Raw genomic sequence first — 27,973 nt, 5'->3', positions numbered from 1 at the left:
CTTGGCTACGTTCGTTAGACAGCAATTCAGTTCCAAATTGCGGAGTATGGCACCGATGCAGATGCGAATCTATCATGCTTTGTACCTTGGACCCGATCTTCCTCAGGGCACAATATCACCGCACACAAGGACATTCGGAGAGATGCTTGTAGTGCAATTTTTCGGGTATTTTGTTCATGTGCTACATGTTCTAGGCCCTAGTTGTAATGCTTTGGTTCGATTATTTCAGGATCTTTGAGCAAGGTTCAGTGACAGGTTGCACAGAAGGACAATTCGATAGATGCCCTGGTTCATGCTCTGTTCCTCGTCTGGGTATGTATTGTGTCCGTTGTTCATTGAAGTTCTATGTGTTCATTTAGGTGCGATGTAAATGCTTCAAATCTATTTTCCTTGTTGTGCAGTTCGTTGCTACGTGAATGGATTATTTTCCGTACATTCCATGTATCATAATATGGTTAGCCAATAAATTCCTTTTGTTAAAATTGTGGAAGCTTGAATGCCATCAAAATTCAAGATTTTTTATGTGGTTTTGTTTTGCATATGGGAATAATCCTAATCACAGATAATATAACGAGAAAGAGTCAGATTGTTAGTATATTGTTTTTGCCACTGCAATGAGACAATACTCTTTTCTTTGATAGCTACTGTGCTAGATAAATTTGATGATTAGTCCAAATAACGATGGGTCTAAGTCCATCTAATAATATTTCTCACATGTCGGGTAATTGGCTTGGGCATTTGAGAGAAAAACAAAAGGAAACTATCTTGGTTGTGGTTGCGGCGCTATGTCGGGTTCCGTGGCTGTGTCGAAATGATATTGTTTTTGACAAACTAAAATATACTATTTTTTATAAGCTATTTTCAGAGCACATACTAGCTACGTTTCTAGCACTGCTGCAGCATGATGAGAAAAAGTTGAAGATCTGGGCGGCATGTCACTCTTCAGAGGTCATTGTGATGGAGTTATTCGGCACACACGGATGAAAATTTAGCAATAGACTGTGATATTTGAAACTATTGTCAGTCATTTCATAGTTATCTTTTCCTCAGCTAAATACTGAGTGAATGTAATACGAACCGGAGTACCAGACTGCTCTTTAACTCCTAACAGCATCCAAGGCAAACCTCATCATCGGCGGCGGGACACATCAAACGAGATCTTTCTCATCAGGAGGCTTACGGGGGCGGATTTAGGCCCATGATAGGGGGCCGTAGCAGCGTCGGCACGTACGTTTTTGGGCCGAAGTATCTGAAAGTTACATGGGCTTGAGCCTGCCACCAGCTCATTATCCACCATGCAGCAGCCCAGGGTCCAGCGCGCGTCTGCCACTCCGGCCACCCACCACCGCACGCACCCGGCCTCCAGCTCTCCAACTCGACGCCGCCGGTCCCTTCCCTTCCCTCTGCCGGATCCTCCACCCGCCGCTCCCCCCCACTCCTCGGTCTAGTGGTCTGGGAGTCGATTGGAGAGGAGATCCGTCCGGACGTGGATTGATTTCTTCCTTCGTTCGTCTCGGTACCCAAGGCGCCGTCTCAGTTTGTTCTCCAAAATTTCAGGGAGAGTTCAAAACTGAAGCCGCATGGACCACGTTGAGTCCGCCCCTGACTCGCCGGCGCAGGCGCCGCCGTCCTCCGCCTCGTCTCTTCCCAAGGTCCCTTTCTCCCTTCTCTTCTTCTCTCTTTTAAGCAAGGGTGTGTTCTCCTTGCGACTTATGTTTCTTTGTTTTGTTGGTATGGTAGGAGCAATCGCAGGTGGAGTTGGAGCTGAGGCTGCTTCAGGCTCTCGAGTTCTACCCCCCGTCAAAGCTAAAAGGTTTCGCCATACCCTTCTCGGCGCGTGCATTCTCGTGATAAGTTTGTTGTTTGTTTACTCTTGTGGATAGTCACATTTTTAGGGGCTTACTTGTCCTTGTTTCTATATTTATATCTATACTCCTATAAAATGGACGAGTTGTTGTAGATCCGAACGATCTTTATCGTCCACACGCCTTGATTCTATGGCTGAAATCGATAGTTGGACCCCCTCCCCTCGCATTCACAGAGCTTAATTAATTCTCTCCCCCAAAACCCACAAATTGTGGAACCAATAATTATTGCATGCAGATCACCAAGAAAATGGTCCATTCAATGGTATAGTGGTGTTGCATGCATGCAAAAGACGAGAGAAGGAATTGATGTCTAATGTTGCTGATTCACGCGCATTGAGGCAAAAGAGAGGAAATTCAAAAGGAAAATGTAACACGGATGAGTCAACCTTTGCATGGAAGGAAATAATTTACGGGATACAAATATGCATGCGCAAGAAATTAGGTAAATTTAGCCGGCTGATTTGCATAGATGAGGATTGCTTTATCTCTACTAATATAAAGCACAAATGTGGTCATGCATCACCCCCTCCCTCCCCTCCCACCAGCATCGCTAAAAAATGATCGCCTTACAAAATCGTCCGAAAAACCCTAGAGAAGATTCGCATGAAAAAACCACTACCCCTGCACACCGCTCGCAGCCTAGCCGCGCTGAGCACAAAAACTCCGCTCCGCCCTACGTGCCGCTCGAGCTGAGGCCCTCCTCAACTCATAGATTGATGTTAGATCATATTTTGTGTGAATAGGATCTTTCCAAGTAATGGTATTTGTCAATGCAACTTGTACAGTTGCCCGAGAAGATGTAATGCATGGACACTGGGTAATCTAAAGCAAATAATCGTATTGGTGTTTATTTATCCTTTATCATGAGCAACCAAGATTTTTCCTACAATGGTACAAGAGTCTATCAATGAACCATAATGATTTTAAATCTAACCACGCAATTTGCATGGGCAATTTTGCTAGTGCTGACATGATGGAAACAACTTGGAGTGGTAGATAAGCTATTCCATTTCAAAACGTCATTAGTGACTGCATCTATTTTAGTGAGCGTGAGTTTAGAGTATAGTGCTATATGAATAACTGGATTTGTAATATGGCTGTGGGGAACATGTATTGCAGTTCTGAGGATAGGTTGCTAATATCATTAACAGGCAAAATAGGAAAGCAATGAATCAGGCATCTTAGTATCATATCCGTTAAAGGCTGGGATAATCTTATTACTTTACCTAAAAAAAGTACCATATCCATGCCTGTATGTGACAAAAGTTGGTGTTTAATGCTAAACAAATTGTGTATTTTCACTCGGAAGAAATAGCATATCCCCCTCATTGTTAAATTGATGTGCAAGGTTGGAATTCTGTTGTTTTTTCTTAAACATGAATTCTGTTGTAAAGGTTTCAACTATAGCATGTCGAATGAGGCTCCTTTGTCTTACATGCGAAATATTTGAATAAATTGTTGTGTAGAGTTGCAGTGTGTAGAGCCCCTACAGCCCTACAGGACCACTGCAGTGACATTGTGAAAAATTGGGAAAGCATGAAATTTCCCATTTGATTATTTTTTACCAAGAAAAAAAACAGAAACCAACTTGGATTTCATAGAGTGACTTTGAGTTAATCATATGAGGGCATCATCTGTACATCCATGATGGAGTACGACTATATAAATATTCTCATGACATTTTTCAAAGGGCGTCTATGTCTATATATGTTGAAGAGATCATAGCAGAGAGCACAATTGGCATTGCTAATTGATTACTTATTTTACTAAGTTACGCTGATCGAGTGCTTTGCAATAGAACTTGACCTTTGATTTTTAAGTACACACAGATCTGACATAACGTAAAATTTGTGCAGAGTGATTATATTCTCGCAGTTATTATACTGTATTTCTAGTGAAATAAATGTGGTAATGCTTACACATTACGAGTGAACAGAACAACTTCAGGAAAAATAATAAAACAAAAATGATTAAATGGATGATCTGAAAAGAGCCGGTTCTTACATCTTGGATTTGCGAATTCTGGCAAATATTGTTTTGTGAACCCTGTTTCGTCCAACTTAAAATAAATTTCTAAATAATTTCTTTCTTTGTTGAACATATGGTCTAAATCTGGTCTGCATATTTGTAGGCATTCATCGTCACTTTGTTCTCTATGGCCTCATGGAATACTTGAGAAAAAGGTGTTTGTATGTGAATTCTTCAATTTCTGCGACAATGAAGTTTGTGGTTTCCAAGCTGACCAAATGTGAATTCGTCCAGCCTTGACAGACAATTCTCTGCTGATGAAGTTTTGCAACTATTGGACCGCTTCTTCAACCTAGAAATGCTGGTGATTTGTGAAACCCAATATCTCAATTACTTTGTTATATTCCTTTTAACTTTTGTATGAACACTCTGAATAGATTAGATTTCGATTTGTGCATAAGTTTACCACAATTTTGCATTAGCATCTAGAGTCTGATCGGTCATACGGTTTCATTGATTTGTTGTAACAAATGCAGAAACCAGAGGATGATGAGAAGGATAACTTCAGTCAAGGGGAAGAGTTTTCCTTACCAGATAGCTTTTTTAACAAGGAAGAATGACAGCAAGTAACCGATAACATGCTTCGTAATGTCACAGAAGGTAGTCACGTGTACTATCGCTTAACATTGTTGTCTCGCGCTAGTGAAACTGATATGGTCGGGCAAACATACCAGCGTCGCAAAAGGCAACGTGGCTTAGGTTTGCACGGCAGCCGGATAAACATCAGAGACTCTAGTCGGTTGGGAGAGATTTGATTAGTTAGATTGTTAGTTTTTTGTTAGGATCTTTTGGTTAGCTGGCCGGCTATAAGTACCATGGCAATGTATTCTATTAGTTCAAGTAAGATTCAATAAAAGAGTATCTTACCTCATATGGTTCGCATACTCGCATTGCTGCTGGGCATCGCCACAACACCTGGACGTCGGGGGTCCAAGCCTCACCCATCGGTCTACTACCACTACTTCCTCTATAGTCATTCAGTCTCTACCAATTTGGTTTCAGAGATGCTAGGCTCCAACGATAGGGATGGGTCTGTGGCGGCCGCACAGGTGTAGGCTATGGATACTATGACTAAGGTGATGGCCGACGTGCAGAAGCAGCTCAACGACATGGTGATGCAGATGTTCAACATTTCCTCTTGCATCTCCACCATGGAGCAATGTTCCTTGGAGGCCGCATCTTCCGCCACGACTGAGCCACAACACCCTTGTTGTCTCCATCATCCTTTCGCCGCCAGTTGTTGCACATACCTCCACCTTTCCTCCATCGGTCGTGGCGCCATTTCCACACACCACCGTCATACATCAAATCCAGTTTCCTCACTCCCTAACCCCACCGATCTACCATACACATCCGCTTCTCTGTTCCACACCACCATCGCTAGCCTTCTTCAGTCGCCCATTCACGTCGCGCCACGGCAAGCTAGCAACTTATGAGCATGAGCTCATCAGGCTAGTGCAAGTGGTGCGCCATTGGCGGCCATACCTGTGGGGGAGACGCTTCATCATCCGCACTGACTACTACAGCTTGAAGTATATGTTGGATCGACGCCTCTCCATTATACCATAACACCAATGGATTAGCAAGCTATTTGGCTTTAATTTTGTTGTTGAACATTGGCCAGGCCGCCTGAACATGGTAGCTGACGCCCTCTCGCGTTGTGATGTGGACCAGGGCACGCTCCTTGCCATCTCTGGCCCGACGTTCAAGCTCTATGACGACATCCGATGTGAAGTTGACGCCAACCCGGACATGGTGGCCGTCCGCGACCAGATTCGAACCGGTGACCGTGGTGAGCCATGGCGCCTACGACGGTCTTATCTTGTATGGGCATCGTGTCTTCCTGGCGATGTCATCACCTATGCTTCCAGTGCTGCTTGAAGTAGCCCACGCGGCCAATCATGAGGGGATCCAGAAGACATTGCACAGGCTGCGCGCGGATTTTCATGTGCCCTATGACCGTGGCCTTGTCCATGATTTCGTGCACACCTGTACAACGTGCCAACAAAACAAGACAAAAGCTCTCCACCCCGCTGGCCTTCTCCAGCCAGTCGTCATGCTATCTCAAGTCTGGGCAGATATCTCGATCGACTTCGTTGAGGGCCTTCCCAAGGTCCATGGCAAGTCTGTTATCCTCACCGTGGTTGACAGGTTCTCCAATTATGCGCACTTCATTGCGCTCAGCCATTCGTACACGGCGTCTTCGGTCTCTCGCGCCTTCTTTGACGGAATCGTGCGGCTACATGGGTTTCCCAACTCCATCGTGAGCGATCAAGATCACATATTCACCAGCAATCTATGTCGCGATATGTTCAAGATGGCGGGTGTTCGCCTCCACATGAGCACGGCATTCCACCCGCAGTTCGATGGGCAATTCGAGGTTGTGAACAAAGCCATATCCATGTATCTGCGTTGCATCACCAGCGATCGCCCACACGCTTGGTTGGAGTGGTTGCCCTGGGCGGAATTTTGCTACAACATGTCGCTCCACTTGGCTCTTCGCACAACACCCTTTCAGGTTGTCTATGGCCGCGAGCCTCCGGCACTGATCCCATTCACCCCCGGCACGGCTCGAATGGCGACAGTCGAAAAGATGATGCTCGGTCACAATGCCTTCCTAGAGAACGTACGGGAGCGACTCCTTCAAGCCCAGCAGTACACCAAGAAGTACTACGACGAGAACCACTGCAAGCTGCAATTCAACGTTGGGGACTGGGTCTGACTTCGTCTTCTCCATCGCCAAGTGTCGTCCCTGGAAGCTCGACCTGCCGACAAATTGGGACCTTGCTACGCCAGACCGTTCCAAGTGGTAGCTCGCGTCAGCTCCATCGCTTACCGCCTTCATCCGCCAGAGGGTGTGCGACTGCATGACGTATTCCACGTCAGGTTGCTCAAGCCATTCCATGGTGCGCCTCCAGCAACCTTGCCGACTCTGCCACCCATGGAGAACGGCCGAGCGCTACCAACACCAGAGCGAGTCCTCTGAGCTAGCCTACACCGAGGGATTTGGCACATCCTGGTTCAATGGAGTGGCATGGCCGAAGCCGATGCAACGTGGGAACTGGTGGACACGTTTCGGATGTCTTTCCCAAATTATTAGCTCGAGGACGAGCTGTTTCTCGGGGATGGGAGGGATGTTATGGTCGGGCAAACACACCAGCGTTGCAAAAGGTAACATGGCTGAGGTTTGCATGGCAACTAGATAAACATCAGAGACTCCAGTCGGTTAGAAGAGAGATCTGATTAGTTAGATTGTTAATTTTATGTTAGGATCTTTTAGTTAGCTGGCCGGCTATAAATACCACGGCAATGTATTCCATCAGTTCAAGCAAAATTCAATAAAAGAGTCTTTTATCTCATATCGTTCGCATACTCACATCGTTGCGGGACGCCACCACGGCACCTAGACGCCGGGGTCCATGCCCTGCCTGCCGGTCTACCACTACTCCCTCCGTAGTCATTCAGGCTCTACCAGAAACATTGCTTGCTGTTATCTTCTCATCGACATTGCTTGCTCTACCAGAAACATTGTTTTCATCTTGCAGGTATTTTGAAGGTCCTTGGAACGAGAAACCAGAACGTGAGTCCGCTTGGAGTTCTTGTCCTTGGCGTCCCTTGCTGGCAAACACTAGAACTGATGGAACACTTTTGATCAGCTGTGTTAAGTGCCTACTGATTTGTACAGCTTTTGTTGACTTAGGATATGCAGTCAATTGAATTACGCGGTAGGTTCGGTTTACCATGCGTTTTCTACTAGCCTTGACGCCTTGTCTTGTCACACAGGCTTATGTTGCCCTGATGCTCGCTGAAAGGCAACGTTTAACACTAGAACTGGAGTAGTTTTTGTTTCTTAGGTTAACACTCGACGAAAGCATACAGGAGCCCGTGCTAGGAGATACCAAAAGCTCTAGGGTAAACTCTTCTTAGCACTTGGCGTCACATAGTGAGTGATTGATTGTCTAGATGAGTCTTATCCTGACCTAATATAAACGTATATTTATGTTCATTTGGTGCAAATATACAGTGTCATCTAGACTCCAGAGTGATGAAGAGATCAAGCTTTACCCTCGAGTCAGACCTGACGGATGCAATTGTATTCCATTTGACAAGTTATACAGATTCGACTATCAATTATACAACCTCATGTATATAACTAATTATAATCTCAGCACATTCAATTTCTCATATAGCCTCATATTTGATCAACTAAACAAAAACTCTACTCAATCTGTCTAGAAAGACTTATATTTAATCAATCAAATATATTAAACATTTTTTCAGCAAATATTTCCCTCATCCTGCGCTGGTCGTCCCCCATTGGTAGTCGTCTCTCGGTCTGTTAGGGCACAGCGTATGTTTTGCTGGTGCACGATGAATCTTTCAGTGCTAGCTTCCGGTGTGAGTCCACCATGGCACGCAACTCCCCAGACCAAAACGCCAAAACCCCACGGCCGTCTCCGAGGCTGCCATGAGCCTTCTCCGGCTCGACGCGATCCAGGCGATGCGGACTGTGCCATGATCTCGATCAATTTGATCCATTTTCCATTGGTGCTGGGTTTTGACGCGATCCACGGGTTCCGAACAGAGATGGATAAACCCCGTGCCGGACGTCACGGCGCCCCCACCAGCCAGCGACCCAAAACCCGCGGCGCCACGAGCCCACGACGAGCCGTTGGGCGCTTGCTTCGCACGGCGCTGCGGGCGGCACATGGGCATGGGTACTTGCGCTCCAAAGCGCATCTCCTTTCCCCCGCGTCCGCCCCTCCCGATGTGATACCCACTCCGCCGCTGCCTACGCTCTGCCGGTTGCCCTTGCCACCGCGTGCGATCCCGTCGCGCCCTCGCTCCTATCCCGGCGCCGAGAACCCCCCACCGTATCACGCGAAAAATGCCCCGTCACGTCCACCACGAGCCGGCCCCGCCCCCCTGCTGCTGCGGCTGCGGCTGCGCCGAGTCGTGCTATTACCCCGCTCCCGCGCCGCCCCCGCCCAGCTCCGCCGCGTCCGACCACCTCCTCCATGCCATCGCGGCCCACCTCCTCCTCAGCTCCTCCGCGCCCCCGCCAACCCCTCAGCCCCAGCCCCAGCCCCAGCCACAGCCGCCGCCCGGTCTCGCCGCGCACCCCGCGAATCCCTACCCCTACCAGTACCACTACCAGTACGAACAGCAGCAGGCCAAACCCCACGCCTATACCCATCCACCGCCGCCGCAGCAGCCCAACCCGTCCGGCGACAACGGCCACCTCCTGATCCACTCGCTGCTGCGACGCGTGGCCGCGCTCGAGTCCGCCCTCCCCCACTACTTCCCCACCCCTCCTCCGGCGCTGCGGCCGACGCATCCAGACCCTCGCCCGCGGCGCGCGGCCCGCAGACAGCAGGTGGAGGAGGAAGAAGAGGAAGAGGAGGAAGAGGATGAGTCCCCGCCCTCGCCTCCGCCGCCGCGGCCGCGGCCGCGTCGACCCGCGCGAGTGCGGCCGTTCTCCGCGAGGGAGCTCGCGGCGCGGACGATCCAGGCGCACTTCCGCCGGTTCCTGGCGCGGCGCTCCCGGACGCTGCGCCAGCTCAAGGAGCTTGCTGTGCTCCGGTCCAAGGCCGCGGCGATCCGGGGGTCCCTCTCCGGCCGACGCGGGGGCGCCGACCCCGCGGCCGTCTCCGAGGCTGCTATGAGCCTTCTCCTCCGGCTCGACGCGATCCAGGTGATGTGAACTGTGCCATGATCTCGATCAATTTGATCCATTTTCCATTGGTGCTGGGTTTTGAGGCGGGTTTTGGATCAGGGAGGGGACCCGATGATCCGCGAAGGGAAGCGCGCGGTGAGCCGGGAACTCAGCCGGATCTTGGAGTTCGTTGACAAGGTGCTACTCAAAGAGCACGAGCAGATGGCGATGAGTGACGCGTTGGACACTGACGAGTACCATGAAGGTTGCAATGCTGCGTTCGTGGCAGATCGCCCTGCTGTGATCGAGAAGAAGGTGAGTTTCTCTGGTAATGGTCAGGTTCACGAGCTTAATGGAGAGACAGAGAATGGAAATGAGGTTGATGAGGGCTGCGAAAGCTCGAGCTCTGCTGAGTCTGTTGAGGTGAAGGGTATGCCCGCCAAGAAGAGCGCGAATGGAAAGCCTGGGCTTGCGGCACCAATGCCCGTGCACATGGAGACGAGGAAGATTGCTGGGGAAAGGAGATAACTTGTGTTCTGCATCTCGTAATGCAACCTCAGGTTTAGAGTTCTGTGGTTTCTACATTACTACTGTTATTTTCCACTGATGTTTTATGAGGAAAGATTGAACTCATAAGATGGTAGAGTTTGCACAACAGTGAACTTTAGAACTAGGGCTGTTGTATGCTCAGATTACCTCTTTGTTAATTGCAATTTTTGCTGGAATGTACTACTGTCAGTTTTATTCATGGGGATTTCTAACTTTGATTGTTTCGTTGCACTAAAATGTCCTGGTTCTTAAAGGATCGATGAATTGGAACGCCACCTTATTTTGATATTGTCCTTACTGGTTGAAGAAGATTGCTCCGTGACTGATGTTGCGTCCGTGTACTTTGGCCAACTCATGCAGATGATAAATATGGGTCGGCAGTCAGTTTGGTTGTATTTATGCCTTGTTGCTTATGACATGTGATTTCACTAGCTGTTTCATCAGAAGTTAAGCCATCTAGATTTTCAAAGCAGTCACTTGTCATGGGTTCCTTTTGGTCTTCCCTTGTCAGTTTTACATCTTTCAGTTGAGTGACCAGATAGATCATTCGATCTTAAACCACAATTTGTTTTGGTACTTGCAAAGCAAATAAATTACTGTGACTGTGACAGTGACAGTGAAATGTTTGGTTTACAGTACTAATAGATTACTGCGAACCAGATGCTCTAACCGAGATTAATCCGTTCTCACCACTGCCCCTTGATGGTACTGCTCCGTCTCGGGCGTGCACAAAAGAACATTGGTAAAGCAAATAATTATTGTGTACTGAATACTGGCTACTGATTCTGAAGTAATCTAAACCAGATTTGTGTGCTGGGTTGGATCCGCAAAGAAACCTGAATACTGACCGCTGAACCTGAACAGTTCAGATTCGCAAAGAAACATGTGAAGCTTAAGTCTCTATTTCCCGATCTTACATCATATAATCACCTAATCCTCAACAGCGATCAGTATGCAACTTATATGTATTTGGTCCATATTAAGTTGTATGGACCAATCAACTCATGAAAATGTCTAAATTGATGGGAAAAGGTAGACAATTCACTTGTGCTTCAACTATATGGACAAAGTATGAAACAATAAATGGGAAATATCTGTAGCTGTTATAACAAGTGAAGTAGAGGTAGGATTGGAGTCTTCATCTAAAAAAAAGGTAGGATTGGAGTGATTCTTTAATTGGGCAATGTTTGTACGATTACTGCTTCGCGCTTCGCTCCGCTGTTGCGGTGAGGTGAAGAACGATAGATGTTACCGGAGATGAAGAAGAGGACATGGTTGTGTTATTTTTTTTAATTTTAAGGGACATCTATATAATATGGGGATGCATTTTTCCACTTATAACAATTCCAGCCCTATTTGAAAAAGAAAATCAAAAGGTCACAAATTGGGTTTCTAGTGCCAACAATGGACAGTTTGATCGGTATGGCACCGTTTTTTTTTCTTTGTAGTTTTTGCCAGGAGCTTTTGTGTTCACCTCCTTTTCTCCACTATTTGCTTTTTCTTCGATCCCCAACCAGACCTGAACATCGTCTTGGTGCATGACAACTCCACCCCCATATTGGCGCCAGCGAGGCTCGTTGGAACTCCTCCTCCCTCCCCAGTGCATCTTATCCCTTCATTTTTGCCAGCGTGACCTTTTCTTATTTTTCAAATTTGGCGAAGCTTCCTCATATCCTCCTTCTCCTTCATCTCCGGCAGCTCTTGCCGTCAGGCTCCAACCCGCTAACCACAGTGACTATGATGCCCCTGCCTACCTTCTCTGCCCACCAGCATGGTTCACCAATGTGTTTTGACTACTAAAAACCGCTCGCAGGGGTAATCGCGGTAACCGCACAATAATTTGTTGGAATTCGATGAAAACCGAACGAATTTAGTCAAATTTTTAAATTTTTTAATTCTGAATTTGAGTTTGATCGAAAATCGGACAAATTATGAATGCGATGCGGACTGAATCGACGGGTAACCATGGTAACCGAACGTATACCGATGATTTTTGAAAGCCTGTCCACCGGTCATCTAAACTCTAAATCTCTAACCCTAACTCAGAGATTTCAGTCACCTGTGTTTATTTTTAAATTGTATGTTATACACTTATACTAGTTGGTAATCCATAATTTTCACTTCCTTTTCATTTTGCCTTTTTTCCCGTCTTATCATCTCATGCGCCTCATGCCACAGCCTTTAAAGCTCACCACCACCCTCATGATTTCCCCCCCGCGTCCCTCTCAGTCATCCGCCTCCCTTCCCCATCCCCAGCTCCCGCGTACCTCCTCGTCTCCTCGAGTTGCCTCCCTCCCCTGCTCTGCTCGTCCAATCCAAGAACCAACGCAAGAAGCAGGCGGGCCACCGGTCGGGCACGCGCCGCCTCAGCCATGGGGCCGTCATGGTGTCGGAGTCTTCGTCTCCTCTTCTTCGCGTCCCTGCTCATCTTCTCAGCCGCCGCCCTGCAGTCCTCGCCGCGCACTGGGAGCCGGCCGCCGACGCAGCAGGAGCTTCCCGCCGCCGACGCGCTCATCGCCCGCATGTGCGACCCCCGCAGCACGCACCCGGCGTCGGGCGTCCCTCCACTCTCCTGGTGCCACGGCCTGCACCTCAGGCGCCGCGGCGGGGCTGGGCGCCACCATCACGGCCACCGGCCCGTGGTGCCGCTGCCGCCGACGGGCCGGGACAGCGGGGAGGAGATCGATGTGCGCTACGGCGTCGCCAAGAGGCTCGTGCCGACGGGGCCGAACCCGCTGCACAACTGAGACCCGCGCCGCGCGCGCGCGCCAACGACGATCCGGCGCGGCGCGGTCAGTTCTTACTTTCTTGGACTCCGAGTTCTTGCAAGATCGAGCAGCGCATGCGAGCACCGCTCGTCGTCCTCTCTTGTTCCTGCTTTCCGGCCGGTACGCGCCTTGATGCCCTGCCCTGGAAAGGACTTACAATGGAGGATCGATCGATGCCTACGTCTGCATGACAATAACAGAGATAGATGTGTATGTAAGAGTATAGGCTAGTTCTTCTTCATCTTCCTTCCGATTCTTGGCTTCTTGGCTTGCTGTTGCTCTGTTTCTTGGGTCCTTGTAGTTGTAGCCTTCTTGGCTTCCATCGTTCAACTCAAAACTGGAAGTTTTTCGCGGCGGCGGTCCGCAGAATTGTCGTCTTGCCATCTCGTTCTCACCAGGGACGCCGGCTTCGACGTAACGAGAGGCCAAAGGCGACATCTTTTTCTGGCTTCGCTTCGTTTCTTTTCTGAATTCGGAGGCGACAGATGAGGTCATGCGCGTTACTACTCCCTGTGGTCGGTGTCGCCATCGCCGTTGCGATACATCGCCTGTAGTATTTAATGCGCTCTGGTTCTTCCTGTGATGGCAAAGAAAAGGATGCGGAAATTAATGGCGCTCCACGGTCTCGCCTTTCGCATTGATTTCGTGTGTTCACTCACAGCGGCGGTAAGAGTTCGGCTGACATGGTAATTTTGCAACTTCGCGTTGTGGTACGTAACGAACTTAACTACACATCTGACATGGATGTCAGTACTAAACACTGGCTTCAGAGTTCGAACCAATAATGGAAGCCTTCGACAGTTTGCTGCTTAGTCAATGGGGACTACACATAGCAAGGGCAAAGTAAGAGCTCTAAATATCCCTGTACATACTTCAGGTCCTGTTTATTTTAGATTATAAAAGTTAGATTATGATTAAAATTCAAAAGTTGAAATAAACAGCTGGATTCTGATCATAATTTAAAAGCTGAAACAAACAGCTGGTTAGAAAAGCTAGATTGTTACAATCCAACACACAGATTGTAACAATCCAGCAATCTGCTTTTCACCAGATTCTAACAATCCACAATCCAGCTTTTTACAATCTAGATTTTACAATTCAGCTTCTTACAATCCACAATCTATAAGCTGTTTTTCACAATCTACAGCTAAAACAAACAGAGCCTCAATATATCTGAATGTGCAATGTTTAGGACTAAGTGATATAAAGAGGTAAAATTAAATTGTTAATAACGGAGATTTTATTTTTTTTCCCTGATTAGTGCACTCGGAGTCGGCTAATGTAGCTTGGCTCCTGCACGTACCCCCTACACTATCTTCCTCTCCGATCAGCAGACGATCTCCGGGTCCCGGCCGCGTGCTCCGCCTTTGTCTGAGATGCCTCCCCCCGCGCACTAGGCACCGTCGTCCGACACCGAACTTGATGATCGAGTCCACGCCGGCGCTGTCACCTTCCACCAGCCGCGGTCCACCGGTCGTCTGACGGCGACCGGTAAATCGGGTGGACGCGACGGGAAAGAAGCATATGAAGAAAGTGATGGAGTAGGCGCTTGGATGTGCGATGCACCATGCGTCGGTTATAATGAGGTTGCGGCCTGACGCGTGAAAGAAACTTTGCCGTGTCAGCGCGTGCCTGCTCATGGAAACAGCCCGGCAGCAATAACTCAACGGAGCTCGATCGCACGAAGAGGTAACTCCTTGACGACCGGCATAGCGTCCCAGTCTTGTGCACTCTCAAGTTCAACTGAACAAGGAACAACATCCCAATGTAAATGGGCGCCAGACGTGGCAAAATGCTCTCTGCTGCAGGCCCGGTAAATTTCAATTATGCGGTAATATTGGCCTTTCTTTTTCGAAACAAGCAATATTGGGCTTTCTGTCAAATCGAGGAAGATACATACGCTCCTACAGTATATATAACCTATGACCTAATGGACCATTTCTTCCTGGATAACTAGCTACATACAAATTTAACAGTGGAACCATGTGTCCTGCAAGTACTGTACTAGCTCTTCTTACAAAACTATGCGCAGCAATACAACAGTTTCTCTATATATACATCATTTCTTTCTTCCAGAAACGGTCTTCTTAACAGCACCAACAGAGACCAACTGGTCGAGGGAGGAGAGCGTCTTCATGTCATCGGGAGGGAAGTAGCTCACTGCCTTCCCCATGAGCCGAATGAGAGATCGAGCCAAAATCCGATTTGATTATAAATTTAGATTCGAACAAGTATTAGTGCCGGTTGTAGATAGAACTGGCACTGAAAAAGCAATATCAGTACCAGTTCGTAGCTGGAACCGACACTGATATATCAGTACTGGTTCCAGCCAGGAAACATCACTAATAGTCTTTTTCAGCGTCAGTTCATGGTGGCTCACTCATTTTTCACGCGTGGGAGACTAAAGAACCGACATTGATATATCTTCAGTCGCGGTTCTTGTTGAACTGACTGCTACTTTTGGTTGGTTCTGTAGTAGTACGCACCCCATGGATCGAATGAACGATCATCAACCGTTCATGGCGCTCTTCGCGGTGTCACCTTGTGCACCGCCAAACCCGTCCCATCACGAACCTTGTGCATGTCTCGTCCTCGTCGATCCTCCCGACTGCCACGCACAGGTTCTTGAGTCCTGACTTGGACACGGTGACAACATCCTTGTCATCACCGCGGCGGCCTAATGAAGCCTGCTGTTGTTGGGACATGGTGCAGACGAACTAGTTCATGTCCTTGTGAAGCTACGGATTAGAAAGAACCGGTTGATGCAAAATCGGGTGCCGCAAGAAAACGCACTCGAGTCTAATAAAGCGTGTAGGGGATTTTCTCATACCTCATATCTGTCTCTGCTCTTGCTCGGTCGCTCCCCACTATCTTTCTTGCCTAAACCCAAGCTCCACCTCTTGCCATATGCTCTACATGTAATACCCCGATCTATTAGTGTTTTGGTTTTGGTCCATGTGATTTAAGTGTTTTGGTGTAGTGGATTTAGTAACATCTTAATAGTTTAAATAGGTTGGACTAGCTTATAAGTATTCATGTTTCAAACATAGCACATCCCTTTTATACGAAGCGAGAATAAAAATATAAAAGAGATGTTATTCATATATGTGTCCATTCCACAAGTGGATTGGATTATAAACAAATTTGGGAAGCTAGGTGTTACACTACTGCTCCACCCACACTCATGGTTCCAGACAAGACGTTGCTACCTGATGTAGCCAAGGACTACGCCTTCACCATGCCGACAGCAAGCTCCTCTCCATCTACCTTCACAACAGGATCATCGGTGAACCGCTCCCCGGCATCACGAGCACATCCTTCCACGATGCCGACATCTACGTTGTTGAGCCCGCTACGCTCACAGAGGGCTACCACCGGCCCAATCGAGGAAAGGGGAGGGAAGTTCTTGGTTCTTCTTCACCCCCCGTGAAGCCCAAGAACAACAGTGATAGCCACAAGTCCCGCACGGTCGGGGGCGGCGTGGGCACCTCGCACTCTGAGCGCGCTCCCTGGGACGTGGTCGACGGCAAGGGTCACCACGTAGGGAACATCCAGCCCTTCTCATACAAGCGCAAGATAGGCAAGAACGGTGAGAGGACCAACTGGTACATGGTGGAATTCGGCTAGGATCAAGAAGATGATCACGACCTGCTGGTGCTTTGCAAGATCTACCAGGCGTGCCCCTGTTCGTGCCGCATCGATGGATCTGCCTCAAGGTCATCATCCTTGGGGTTAGCGCGCAAGAGGAAGGATAGGGACGAGTGCATTGATCATGCTTCAACTCCCGTGAGGCGGCGGCTCTTTGGCTCCCTTCAGCCAGCTCCGTCGCCCGTGTCACATGACTAGAGCTCTGCACCATATTTGTTATCAGCTTATGGTCCGAATCAGTGGCGTCGCAGGACAAGATCAGCACACCATTACTAGTCTCTCTTCCCAACTTGTTGATGCCGGAGCTAGAGGCGTCGCAAGATGAGATAACAACTTTTAATTGGGGCTTCCTGGCTGCCAGTGACACCCCTCCTACGCCGGAATACTGCTTTGGCACAAACCTCATGGACGTCGGCGACATGTCAGGCATTCCTCTCATCGCATCGGGTACCCAGTCCTCTAGTTCTTGGATAGGCAGCGACACCATGGTGTCGTTGGATCCGCAGGCGCGCCATACACGTGTGCCATTCCCTCTACTCCTACTCCTGCTCGGTGGTGCAGTGACCCGGACTTCTAGGTTTCCTTATCAGAGCAGACATGCGTACGCGCGAGCGTTTCGTGGCTGATGATTTGGAAGGGAAAATTACGTTAGTTCTTGTGCCCGTCTAGTGGACGTATCAGTACCATTTATTTATGTCGAGATTCGTGTTGGAATGGTATATGAAAAAATTCATTAGATACATGAGAGAATCAATGAATTGATGGATATCAAGTGGACGAGATGGATGGATGAGATAATCCGTGTATCCACACCAAAAGTTGCATTTCCCGATTTCTTTCCACTGACGGGTGACCTTGAGGAAGACCTGGGCATCTACAGAATTCTTTGAGTTGTTGTTTTATTTGCTCCAATGATTGTCGAGGGATGATTTCTGACATTGAATCCAGGGCGTATCAGACAACAAGCACGTTGATCAGCGTTTCTGGTGGTTGGATCAAATGGATGCAAAAACGTGGGGATTTATTTAGGTTCAGATCTCATGTGGGATAATAGCCATACACCCTATATATTTTCTTCTGAATTAAATGAACTTGTTACAGAAAAATATATCTCCTTCTCAGTCTCCCCTTCCACCTTTATATAGCAAGGAAAAAGAAGAATGTATAAATAGACAAGGCCAAGCCCTATGGCCGGTCTATTCCTAACGATAGCAGACATACCTTTAGCTCATCATGATGGGGGTAGGCACACTCATCCTGCTCTGGTTATCCTGTAGGTCATGTCCTGTCCGCTGAACGCTGGCACGCTCGCCTGTCAGACCATCCCATAACATTAATACTACGGAACGAGTCACTCTATCTTCACACCTGTCCACAACCTTGCTCGTCGAAAGGAGGTAACTGGGGAATGAAAACACTTGATTTAACGTCACTAAATATGATTTGACTAGTTATGTGAGTACCTACCTTCTGATTAGCAGGGACTTGACGTAGGGTTTTATCCTTGACCGAGGGACTGGTCGACGGAGCTCTGTCATGTTCGCAAGGTAAGACCATGGTCTTGAGAATATCCGTCCGTCGACTGACATTTGACAGCGGGACGCCCGTCTGGTGAGGCACATCTTACCTATTATACCGACAAGATGTAACATGTTCTATTGATTGTTGTATTAAGACCTTGATTATGTTGATGACTGGTTCATCTGGATTCATATTCGATGTAACACCTAACAACTCACATGTTTGTTCAATAATTTTTTTGGCAGTTTCACTGTCACTCAGTCTCTGTATGAATTACTTGTGATGTGAACATATGCTAAGACCTGGATAAGGTAACCTAAGGCCGTTAGCTGCTTGAGATCGTGCTTGGTATTTTCCAGCCAGGCCAAGTGGTTATTGCTCAAGTCTTGTTCATCCAACCAAGCTTCAGATTCAGCCCGCGTGTCGGGCCAGGCCTGACTAACGCTGAAGGCCCGACGACCGCCGCCCTCGACGTCAACAAATTCCACTAATCATAACTCCGTATTCTCTTATCTTATCCTCGGTGCTTAAAATCATTATTATACCAGTCCCTGGATCAGTTGCTGGTAAATAAGAGTCTTACAACAGATATTATCAATGCTATACAACACGAGAGACGGTGAGCATAATCCACCATCCTAATAACACGTACAACACTAAGCCCAAATGCATTATAAAAAGGGTCCACGACAACAGAGTACACAGCAGAGGCAGCATGACGAACACACCACTCCATAGGCAACTTGGGTGCGGACACGACCAAGCCTACTCGTCAGCCTCACCGTCTGCCTCGGTGAAGTCCGGGTCGTCCTCTGAAAACACAAGCAATGGTGAGTACAAGAGTACTCAATAAGTCTCAACCCTTGCTGTATGTCAGGGGCTCGAATACATGCATAAGAGGATGACAAGGATAAACTGTAAGGTTGAATTTTGTAGAAAGCTAAGTTGTACACATGCATGGTTCAATTTGTGTAAAGCAGTTTATGTAAACGATATCGGTAATAAATATGGTTGTCCAAATTTTATTGTTGCTGGACATCCCGTCCACGGCACACGACCGAACCTATATTCCAAAACAGGGCACACCTAGTCCACTCACTCACAAGGAGAACACACGCAACCCATACTAGTTGCTGCGACCGAACCATAGTTCATCCATGACCGTGGACACAGCTATTCGAATAGTTTTACCTCTGCAGAGTTGTACACTTTACCCACAAGCTGAGCTCGACAACAATCTACCGTCGTGGAAGCGCGACTCAACAAAGCCATTACCCATTACAGCATTATCTCACTAACCGCCTACGGGAGCTAACAAGGGGTTTATGACCTTTAGCTAGGCCTCCAACCGGGTTGCCAAGCCTGCACCGCTTGCACCTGCTCCATGGTTCCCCGCTGCACGACTGCTTCTAGGTGGTAGTAGACTAGCTGGGGGATTTAGACTAAGCCCTGCCCATACAGGGTCGATTGATTGTACTGTATAGACTAGATAGGATATCACATCAACTCGGTCTTTAAACAAACCAAGGCAAACACCTCTACATGGAGTCTGCCACACGTACAACACTCCTCCCGAAGCCTGTCACACCGACAGCACTCCGGCTCCCTAAGCATTCCTGAGGGAACCCTGATTTTCCCCGATTCTAACCCCAACTTAGCATTCATTATTCTCATCCAACGTGGTCTTACCCAACTATAATCCACACAACACCAACACCAGGTTTTACACTTTTGAAAAGCTAGATGTGATTAAGCATGAAATAATGGTAAAGGTTATCGTTCCTAAGCATACTAGTACAAGGTGATCGCGTAGGTATAAGTAAAGTAGCCATGGCAAGATCCTAGGTTTGCCAAGATTAAGCAGACATGATAAACACGAACGGCTGGCTAAGCTACATTAGGTTATAGCTAGATCAACAGTTTAAAATATGCCACTAGTAATACTGCATGCATTATATCGAAGTAAAACGTCTGCTACGGGTGGTGTTGATAAAATCGAGTTCAATATGGTCAAAGGGAAACAGATTGAGACTTGCCTTCGTTGAAGTCCTCGAGGGGGTCCTGCTTGAATTCCTAGGTTCTTGGCACCAGCTCCTCCTCCTCGACGAACTCTTCGGCTTCTAAACGTGACATACAATCAAAGCAAGCACACAATAAATACAAATAAATTTTGAATAAATAAGAAAATGGTATGAATGGATAGAGCTCGAATTTAGAAGAATATCGGTGGAAGAATCGTCGAAATCGGAGTTGAGATGGAGAATTTATGGGCCTTGAAAGTTTGTCAGGAGAATAAAAGAAAAAGGGGATATACTCGGAATATTCTACTGAAATTCGGTTTTTCTGGAAAAAGAGAAGGGGATATTGTTCATACTAGCCTTCCGTGTGGCTAGTTTCCTTGGCTAACGGGCCGGCTAGTAGGCCGAGGCCCAACTCCAACCTGCAGGGGGGTGAAGGAGACGGTCGGGGAGACAGTGTTAAAGCGCCGGGCCCGCCTGGCAGATTAGCACCGAGAGAGAGAGGGAAAGATGGGAGGGCGACAGCGGCCTGACGACGCTCTCGGCCAAACAGCCTCGAGCGATGCCGTCGCTCAAACTTCGGCCCGCGGCGGCGGGCTTGCCAGAAGATGGCCGGAACGACCTTCTCGGTGCCGTACTTGATGGTGAACACACTGGAGGAGAGATGAGGACAAGGGGAAACCATTTTGGGGCTTCTCGAGCTATGGTGATGGGTGAAATGTGCTGGCGGCGAGCCACCATAGGTGTTACTTGCTGAGCTCGTCGTGATGCATGGTGGAGGTCAGAGGAGATGCGGAAAGGCATGGGAGGGCAGAGGAGTGTGAGTGGGTGCTCGGGAATAGCTCCTTGGTGAGGGAGTCGGCTTGGTGGGGGAGATCGAGAGGGAGACTCGGTGCATGGCCGGAGCAGAGAGGGAGCATCGAGGGAGAAAGAGAGGATCCTGTGGCTTGCCTTGGCAGCTTCGGCGAGCGGTGGTGAGGAGTGGCAAGGCTTGAGCGCGAGTATTTATAGGCGGGAAAAGGTGGGGGCTTGCCGGCAACGGCACGGTGGCAAGGACAGCGGCGAGGACGCTCTCCCGAGCTCGGCGCAAGCGGAGTAAATGCTGCCATAGGCAAGTGGTTCGGCACGGGCAAGCTCGTACGCGCGCGTGCGGTGCTTTGGCGCGATGGCAGGGGGCCAGGGGTGAGCGGGCGACACGGTTGTGTCCGATGGCCAGCTTCCCTGGGCTCGGTCGTCGATCGTCCGCGGGAGGTGATGGCTCGGGTAGGGAAAAGGGGCAAAAGGACGGCATGGCGGGGAGGCTCATGCAGAGAGAGGGGGGGTCACCTGCATACGTGGCTTGGGCGAGCGTCCAGCGCACGCGCGTACGCGTACCGGCGTGAGGTCGGTGCTGGCCAGGGAAGAAGAAGGGGGGTGCGCTCGGGTTGGGCTGGCGTAATGCTGAGAGAAGGAGAGAGAGGAGGGAGCCGAGTGGGCTGAAGGAAAAAGGGGCGGCTCAGGGGAGAAGAAAATGGTAGGCCGATCGGGGAGAAGAGATAGTGGGCCGGTCGGGTGGGGAAGGGAAAAGAAAGAAAGGAAGGTGGGCCAGCTAGGGTGAAAAAGGGAAGTTGGACCCAAGGGAAGGGGAAAGAGTTTGGGATTTTGAGATTTTGGAGGAGAATTTGAGATGGTTTTTAATTTTTTTTGAAAATATTTATTTGAAAACTTTTGAAATTTAGTTTGGCCAAAACTGGGATGTTACAAATAGATGCTTGTATTACTGCTCAGGTAGCTGTCTATAGTTACCTACACAACACTCATCGAAATCCGGAAGATCGGAGTTGTCTTCGACTACGGTCGCCTCCCGCTCCGACTCCTTGTTAGCTAAATAAGAACGCATGCAATGATGAGCATGAATGAATATAACAAGGCATGCCACAATGCTTAACAACATGCTAGAAATATAAGATATGCGAATCATTGCAATACTAAACGATCTAAACGAAAATTGGAAAATAACAGCCATCCGGAGTATCCGGATTGGTTCGGAGTATCCGGGCTTGGACCCTCTGGGTGACCCTCTGGAAGGGGTGCTCGATTGCTGCTTTTTATTTAACTGGCCCGGAGTATCAGGGTGAATCTGGAATGTCCGAGTTCCAGAGTATCGGGGCCATCCTTCGGTGAAAGCTCTCGGTTAGCCATTATTCTAACTTGACCCGGAACCTCCAGGTTTGTCCGGACTATCCGGGATGTGCCGGACACTCCGAGTGAGGTTCCGAATGAAGCTCTTAGCTACACGACCATATAACTACCCGGAGTCTCCGGGTTTGACCGGATAATCCGAGTGATACAGACTTGGGTTCTTCACGATTTTTTCACTAGGGTGATTTGAATCACTTTACAAATCTGTGTTACACAAATGTGCATATGTCCTATCCAAAATGTTCTAAACCAATCTCGTACCGTAAACCCTAACCAATTTTGAACACAATTCAACAGACTATTTCTGCTGAATCCGGAGTATCCGGGTGAGTCCGGAGTATCCGAGTTAGCCAAGAAAAGATATTCTCGAGTGGATTTTTGGTCGATTTGAGTTGCGATCTTTTCCAAGCCTAAAGGGAACATGTTAAGGGTAGCCTAAGGGTACGAGAACCTACTCATCAACTATCAACATGACTCTAGAACTCATTTTCGACCAAAACCTCATTTTTGCTCAAAAAGCTCAAGAACGTCAAGAACTTCAAAAACTACTTGATTCTTCCATAAAAATGAAAATGGATTGGATAGATGAGTAGCTCATGAGCTAGAGAATGCAATAGTACCACATGCATACCTTGAATCCTCCACTTGAGCTCGGATTTTGGGAAGAAAGGGAGAGAGAGCATGAGTGGGAGAGTGAGAGGGGGAGGGGGCAGCAGCTGTGTGCTGCACGGGGAGGGGGGTCGTGGGGAGTGACGAAGGAGAGAAAGAGGGCAGGTGGGGCTGCCCCATTTGGTGGGTGGGATGGTGGGGCCACATATTAGAGAAAATGGGTATTTTCATTGCAATTCCTATTATTTTCTCCCCCAATTCTCTTCTCTGATCCAAATGTTTTTTAACGAAGTGCATTAGCTCTCAGAATTATCATTACTCAAAATTAAGCATAATGCTTAAGAAGCATGATTTTGCTTAAATATGTGATTAAGAATTTGGGACGTGATAACTGCACTGACCTATTAAAGGTAACACTGAAAAATCTATTCGCTAGACTGTACCAGACTATTAGGGGTACCATTAAAAACTATATTGTTTCTGAAAACCTACTCTATATAAAAGTAACCCCAAGGACGAATATGCTTTGGTGCATAAATACCCGACTACTTCAGCTCCACCACAATCTCATTGTAGATCAATTATCGAACTACAATGACCTATCACCTCATCGCATTGGATCATTGAATCATGCATAGGTTTTTCCCTGCCGCTATAGTAACGCACACTAATGAGTTTACCAGACTATCCGATACCCTTTCGTCAATATAAGTCACTACATCATTGACTCGTAGAAGTTGTAGTCATTGAAGTTGAAGATTAAAGCACCGGTGATCAATATGTTGCACACACCAAACAATAAATAGTGTAAAAGGGACAGAAGCAGTTCAACACACTAGAAGGTCCAGTGTATATGTTGTACACACCGGAGGCTTAACACCAAACTAATTTACACAGAGAGGGTGCCTAAGTGTTGAACAATGAAGTTCAAGGCACTAGATAGTCCGATGATGAAGTGATGTGCATCGGATGCTTACTCCAGAACAATTTACACAGAGAAGAAGAAAGACTCGAATGGCTCAGGAGAACTCACTGGATAGTCCAGTGACGGAGATGAAGTATACACCGGAGTGTCTGGTGTTCACAGAGGCTTGAGTTAGGTTATAAATGCTAGTTTGTGAGAGTGTACTCACTAGATGGTCCGGTGTTAATATTATTTTTCTCATCAGATCATCCGGTGATAACAACTTTTTTGAGCCATTAGGTTAACAGCTAGTGTACGGGTTTGAGACTATAAAAATCCCTCCACTCAGTCATTTGAAGGTGTGACATGCTGCTAGAGTCTAGAGAAAGCTCATATACACTTGAAGATATCCAAGCCACTAAAGTGCTTAAAGTAATTATCTAAGGTAATTAAGTATAAGATTAGAGAGTATTTAGTGCTTATAGGTCTAAAGTGAGTTGTAACTAGGTGTTGCAGCTTGAAGAATGGTTCAAAGAGTGGTCCTAGCTTTTACCGAGTGGTTCGGTAGCGCCTTGGAGTACTGGTGACTCGCCAGCATCTTGGGCCTTAGTGGCTCAAGCTTGTTGACCCTCTGACTTAGTGTGGAGCGGTGACAAGACACGTGTATGAGGACGTAGAGATCCTTGCCTTGGTGGCTCAAGCTCCGAAGTGATCTTGACGGTAAGGAACCAAAAGAGAGGCTAGTGATGAGAACTTATCTTGGTGGTTTGGTGGCTTATCTGGGTAGAGCCCTTATCTTTATGACTTGATGGCTCAAGATCCATGACCGGGTGCCAACTGAGAGCATATCTTTTTTTAGCTCGAACACGGATTAGAGATGGCATTCATACCATCGATACCACGAGATAAAAATTCCTTGTGCCGAGTTTGCTCTCTCTACCTTATTTATGCTTCCGCATTTACATTCACAATTTACCTTCTTAGATAGTTTACAATCGCTTTGATCGGTAGAGTAGACACACTAGATAAATTTAGAGCACATCTAGATAGAAATTGATATAGATTTATCTTGTGTAGTTTTTGAAGCCGAATAGAATCTAAGTGTCATAATGCACCCCTCTCTTAAGACGTCATCGATCATTTCAATTGGTATCAAGGCCAAGGCTCCCATCTAGCTCTTCAATTTGTGTTAGAGCTTCACACCTTTCAAAGGGTTTACCGATTCAAGTGGCATTTGAGCATTAGTCTCATTGTGATTAGTTAGGCTTCACCGCCTAGTGAGTTGTAGCGTCCGGGGTTGGGATGTATTCTCATAGTGCTCCAATTTTTTATGGCACAAACTTCCTCCGGTGCATTGAATATCAAATTAAGGTCCCTTTGAAACAATCCACATCTCTATTTAATTTCAATCATAAGATAGATGCTTCTACTTTTGTGATAATTTAATTGCTTTATCTAACTCACCCTTTTACAATGAGATTTGTGTTGAGAACGTTGTTATAGAATCATCTAACAACCTCATTGCACAAAAGAATGATGAGTTTAAGCAATAAATGTAGAAGCTCAAGAAGGACTTGGCAAGTTTAAAGTGCAATAGACATGTCCAACCTTCTCGGGATAACCATGCTTTTATGGTGAAAAAGCTTACGAATGGGTCAACCGTGACATGCTTCAAATACCATCAAGAATGCCATAAATCCTTCGAATGCAAACAAGTGAAGAAGGAGACCAAAGAGAAGAAGACAATGAACCTCTCCAACCTGTACATCAAGTCCAACTACAAGAACAAAATTAAAAGCAACTACTACAAGCTCAAAAAGAAGAACAACAGCAAGGTGATTGCACACATGGTTAGAAAAAGGATTATAGGTGGAACCAACCTATTTGTATGCCAAGGAAGCCATCACCAATATGAAGTGACCCCAATTGTTTTGGGTTCCAAAAAAGTCTTGAGGCCCGAAGCGCTATGGGAATTTGGATACTTGACTCACAAGACAAGGTAAAGGTTCAAGTAAAGAAGTCAAGCATATAAGTTTGGGCGTTTTGATGAAAATCATGATCATCGTATACCCAAATCTTCATCCAAAGGTAAAAAAAGTAAATGGTAGTTAGACTTATATTCATGTATTTTATTTTTTCTTCTAACTTATTTGCCTCGTCTAGTATTGCATATTTTTATTTTAATTTATTGCAATGTTTAGTGTATATTTTTATATGATAGGTTACTTGTGTTTATCTCTAACCCATGAGCAAACTATATAGTTTATTAGTTATAGGTTCATTTCACTGTACTAGTTTTTACAGTTGGTATTTTCTATGTGTCATGATACAATCTATATGAAAAATTTTCATTGTTAATAATAACAAGTGTATATATTTTATAAATATTTAATACTTGTATGCATATATTTAGAAAAAATATATCCTATAGGTTGTGATTTTGAGACTAATATATGTTGCATGTAATATATCTTGTAGTCTAATAGAACAATCAATATGTTCTCGATAGTATACGATGTTTAAATGCTTTTGTCTGGACTCATGGAATAAACTACGGGAGAATAGCAAATAACATCTCTTCCCCAGATAAAGTGGTGGAGCTCCTGAGGAATTCGAAGATAAGGAATGTCAAGATATATGATGCGGATCCCAGTGTTCTTGATGCATTCAAAGGGTCTGGGCTCAACCTGGTCATTGCAATTCCCAATGAGTTACTGAAGCATATGGCTGCAAATCAGAGCATGTCGATGAAATGGCTGAATTAGAATGTGCAGCCTTATCTCCCTCAGACGCGGATCGTCGCGATCACAGTGGGAAATAAGGTGCTGGGAGGCCAAGATCAAAGCTTGTATCAGCCTCTTGTTGAAGCTGTGAAAAATGTGTATAATGGACTTAAAGAGGCTTCACATGGAGAGCAAAATCGAGCTTTTCACACCTCACTCAGAAGCTGTTTTTGCTACTTCTTATCCACCCTCTGCATGTGTCTTCAAGGAAGAACTCATGGCATATATGAAACCGCTCCTGGACTTCTTTTCAATTATTGGCTCACCTTTCTATGTCAATGCATACCCGTTTTTGTCTTACATAAGTGATCCGGATCATATTGACATTAGTTATGCTCCCCTTAAGCCCAACCCTGGAATCGTCGATCCGAATACTAGTCTGCACTATGACAACATGTTTGATGCTCAGATAGATGCAGCAGTTTATGCTGCTCTACAGGCCGTTGGGTATAATGACATGGAGGTTCGGGTGGCAGGGACTGGCTGGGCTTCAAGTGGAGATCAAAATGAAGCAGGAGCTTCATCTGAGAATGCAAGGACCTGTAATTTCAACCTCCGTAAACGGCTCTTTCTGAGGAAGGGAACTCCTCTCAGGCCAAAGAGACCAGTCAAAGCATATATCTTTGCCTTGTTTAATGAGAATTCGAAGCTTGGACCTGGCTCCGAGAAGCACTATGGGCTGTTCCTTCCTGATGGAAGGATTTCATATGACATTGGTTACTCAGGTTTATTACTTCATCTGCATCCTCACCCGTGCTGTCCATTAAGGTAAGCAGTTGCTTCTTGACCTTTTAGATTATGCTGCTGATTCTCCCATGAAGTCTCACTGCTCATTCGTCCTTGTTTTTATTGCTTGCTCTCATTAAATGATTGTTGATTTCAATTAAAGTGCGGATGAGTCCGCCCAGTTATTGAGCCTACAAATTATATTTATAATTTTTTTTCTCTTTTCAAAATGACCTATATATTTATAATTTTTTAATTTAAATATATAAAAATAAAAAATTCTCAACTACATGCTATAGATACCCGTAAGTACAAGCCCACAAACCCACAGTAGGAGGCCTGGACCTCATGAGCCCACATCTCCACTCCACAGCCCATGCGGCCCACAAACTAACTCCACACCGAGACCTCACATTAAGCCTAGCCAACACTTGCACAAACTCACGACGTCGCCACTCCCAAGTTGCCACTGTTGGAATTGACAGTACGAAAGCCCATCAGCTCATAACCCTAAACCCTTTATCGTTCCCCTACCTGCCTAGATATGGCAGTCAGATCTGTTGTTCAGGTTCCCGCGGGTTCTACATCTAACAAGTGCGGATTCAGGCTTAAAATCTCTTCAACGGGTTTGATGGATTGGGTACTCAACTCGGCTCGGATGCGAACGTTTAATATTATCCTGTGGGTAACTCGTGGGTAACAAAATGACGGTAT

The 27,973-nt window shown here is 46.8% G+C and overlaps 3 protein-coding genes and 1 pseudogene across 4 annotated transcripts; all 4 read left to right on the top strand.

Moving 5' to 3' along the window:
- The first annotated feature begins 1,116 nt into the window (after positions 1-1,116).
- Positions 1,117-7,790, top strand: LOC133885935 (uncharacterized). Of its 2 annotated transcripts, XM_062325708.1 has the most exons (6): positions 1,117-1,652; positions 1,741-1,813; positions 4,000-4,051; positions 4,131-4,200; positions 4,373-4,496; positions 7,442-7,790. In XM_062325708.1, exons 1-5 carry the CDS (start codon positions 1,581-1,583, stop codon positions 4,454-4,456), a joined length of 351 nt encoding a protein of 116 aa, XP_062181692.1. In that variant the 5' UTR covers positions 1,117-1,580; the 3' UTR covers positions 4,457-4,496; positions 7,442-7,790. The 2 variants fall into 2 exon arrangements, with proteins under 2 accessions (XP_062181692.1, XP_062181691.1); XM_062325707.1 differs by lacking the exon at positions 7,442-7,790 and having other exon boundaries at positions 1,120-1,652; positions 4,373-4,765.
- A 710-nt stretch (positions 7,791-8,500) lies between these two features.
- LOC133885893 (uncharacterized) lies at positions 8,501-10,387 on the top strand. Its single transcript, XM_062325660.1, has 2 exons — positions 8,501-9,591; positions 9,673-10,387. The coding sequence occupies exons 1-2, from the start codon at positions 8,785-8,787 to the stop codon at positions 10,078-10,080; spliced, it is 1,215 nt and encodes a 404-aa protein (XP_062181644.1). The 5' UTR covers positions 8,501-8,784; the 3' UTR covers positions 10,081-10,387.
- A 1,934-nt stretch (positions 10,388-12,321) lies between these two features.
- Positions 12,322-13,238, top strand: LOC133885214 (inactive protein FON2 SPARE1-like). The gene has a single exon (XM_062324888.1). It carries the CDS (start codon positions 12,474-12,476, stop codon positions 12,846-12,848), a length of 375 nt encoding a protein of 124 aa, XP_062180872.1. The 5' UTR covers positions 12,322-12,473; the 3' UTR covers positions 12,849-13,238.
- A 13,039-nt stretch (positions 13,239-26,277) lies between these two features.
- On the top strand, positions 26,278-27,431 carry LOC133884154 (glucan endo-1,3-beta-glucosidase 14-like; annotated as a pseudogene).
- The last annotated feature ends 542 nt before the right edge of the window (positions 27,432-27,973 follow it).

Source organism: Phragmites australis, chromosome 11 (genome assembly GCF_958298935.1).
Source record: "Phragmites australis chromosome 11, lpPhrAust1.1, whole genome shotgun sequence".
In the NCBI taxonomy this organism is placed as follows: Eukaryota; Viridiplantae; Streptophyta; class Magnoliopsida; order Poales; family Poaceae; genus Phragmites; species Phragmites australis.
Note: the sequence above shows the minus strand (reverse complement) of the source record. Positions and strands in the feature narration are given on the sequence as shown.

Excerpts from the sequence above, each read along its gene's own strand:
- LOC133885214 (XM_062324888.1), top strand. The coding sequence starts at position 12,474 with ATGGGGCCGTCATGGTGTCGGAGTCTTCGTCTCCTCTTCTTCGCGTCC.
- LOC133885893 (XM_062325660.1), top strand. The coding sequence starts at position 8,785 with ATGCCCCGTCACGTCCACCACGAGCCGGCCCCGCCCCCCTGCTGCTGC. Across the intron at positions 9,592-9,672 it reads TCCGGCTCGACGCGATCCAG|GGAGGGGACCCGATGATCCG; the intron begins GTGATGTGAACT and ends GTTTTGGATCAG.
- LOC133885935 (XM_062325708.1), top strand. The coding sequence starts at position 1,581 with ATGGACCACGTTGAGTCCGCCCCTGACTCGCCGGCGCAGGCGCCGCCG. Across the intron at positions 1,653-1,740 it reads CCGCCTCGTCTCTTCCCAAG|GAGCAATCGCAGGTGGAGTT; the intron begins GTCCCTTTCTCC and ends TTGGTATGGTAG. Across the intron at positions 1,814-3,999 it reads CCCCCCGTCAAAGCTAAAAG|GCATTCATCGTCACTTTGTT; the intron begins GTTTCGCCATAC and ends GCATATTTGTAG.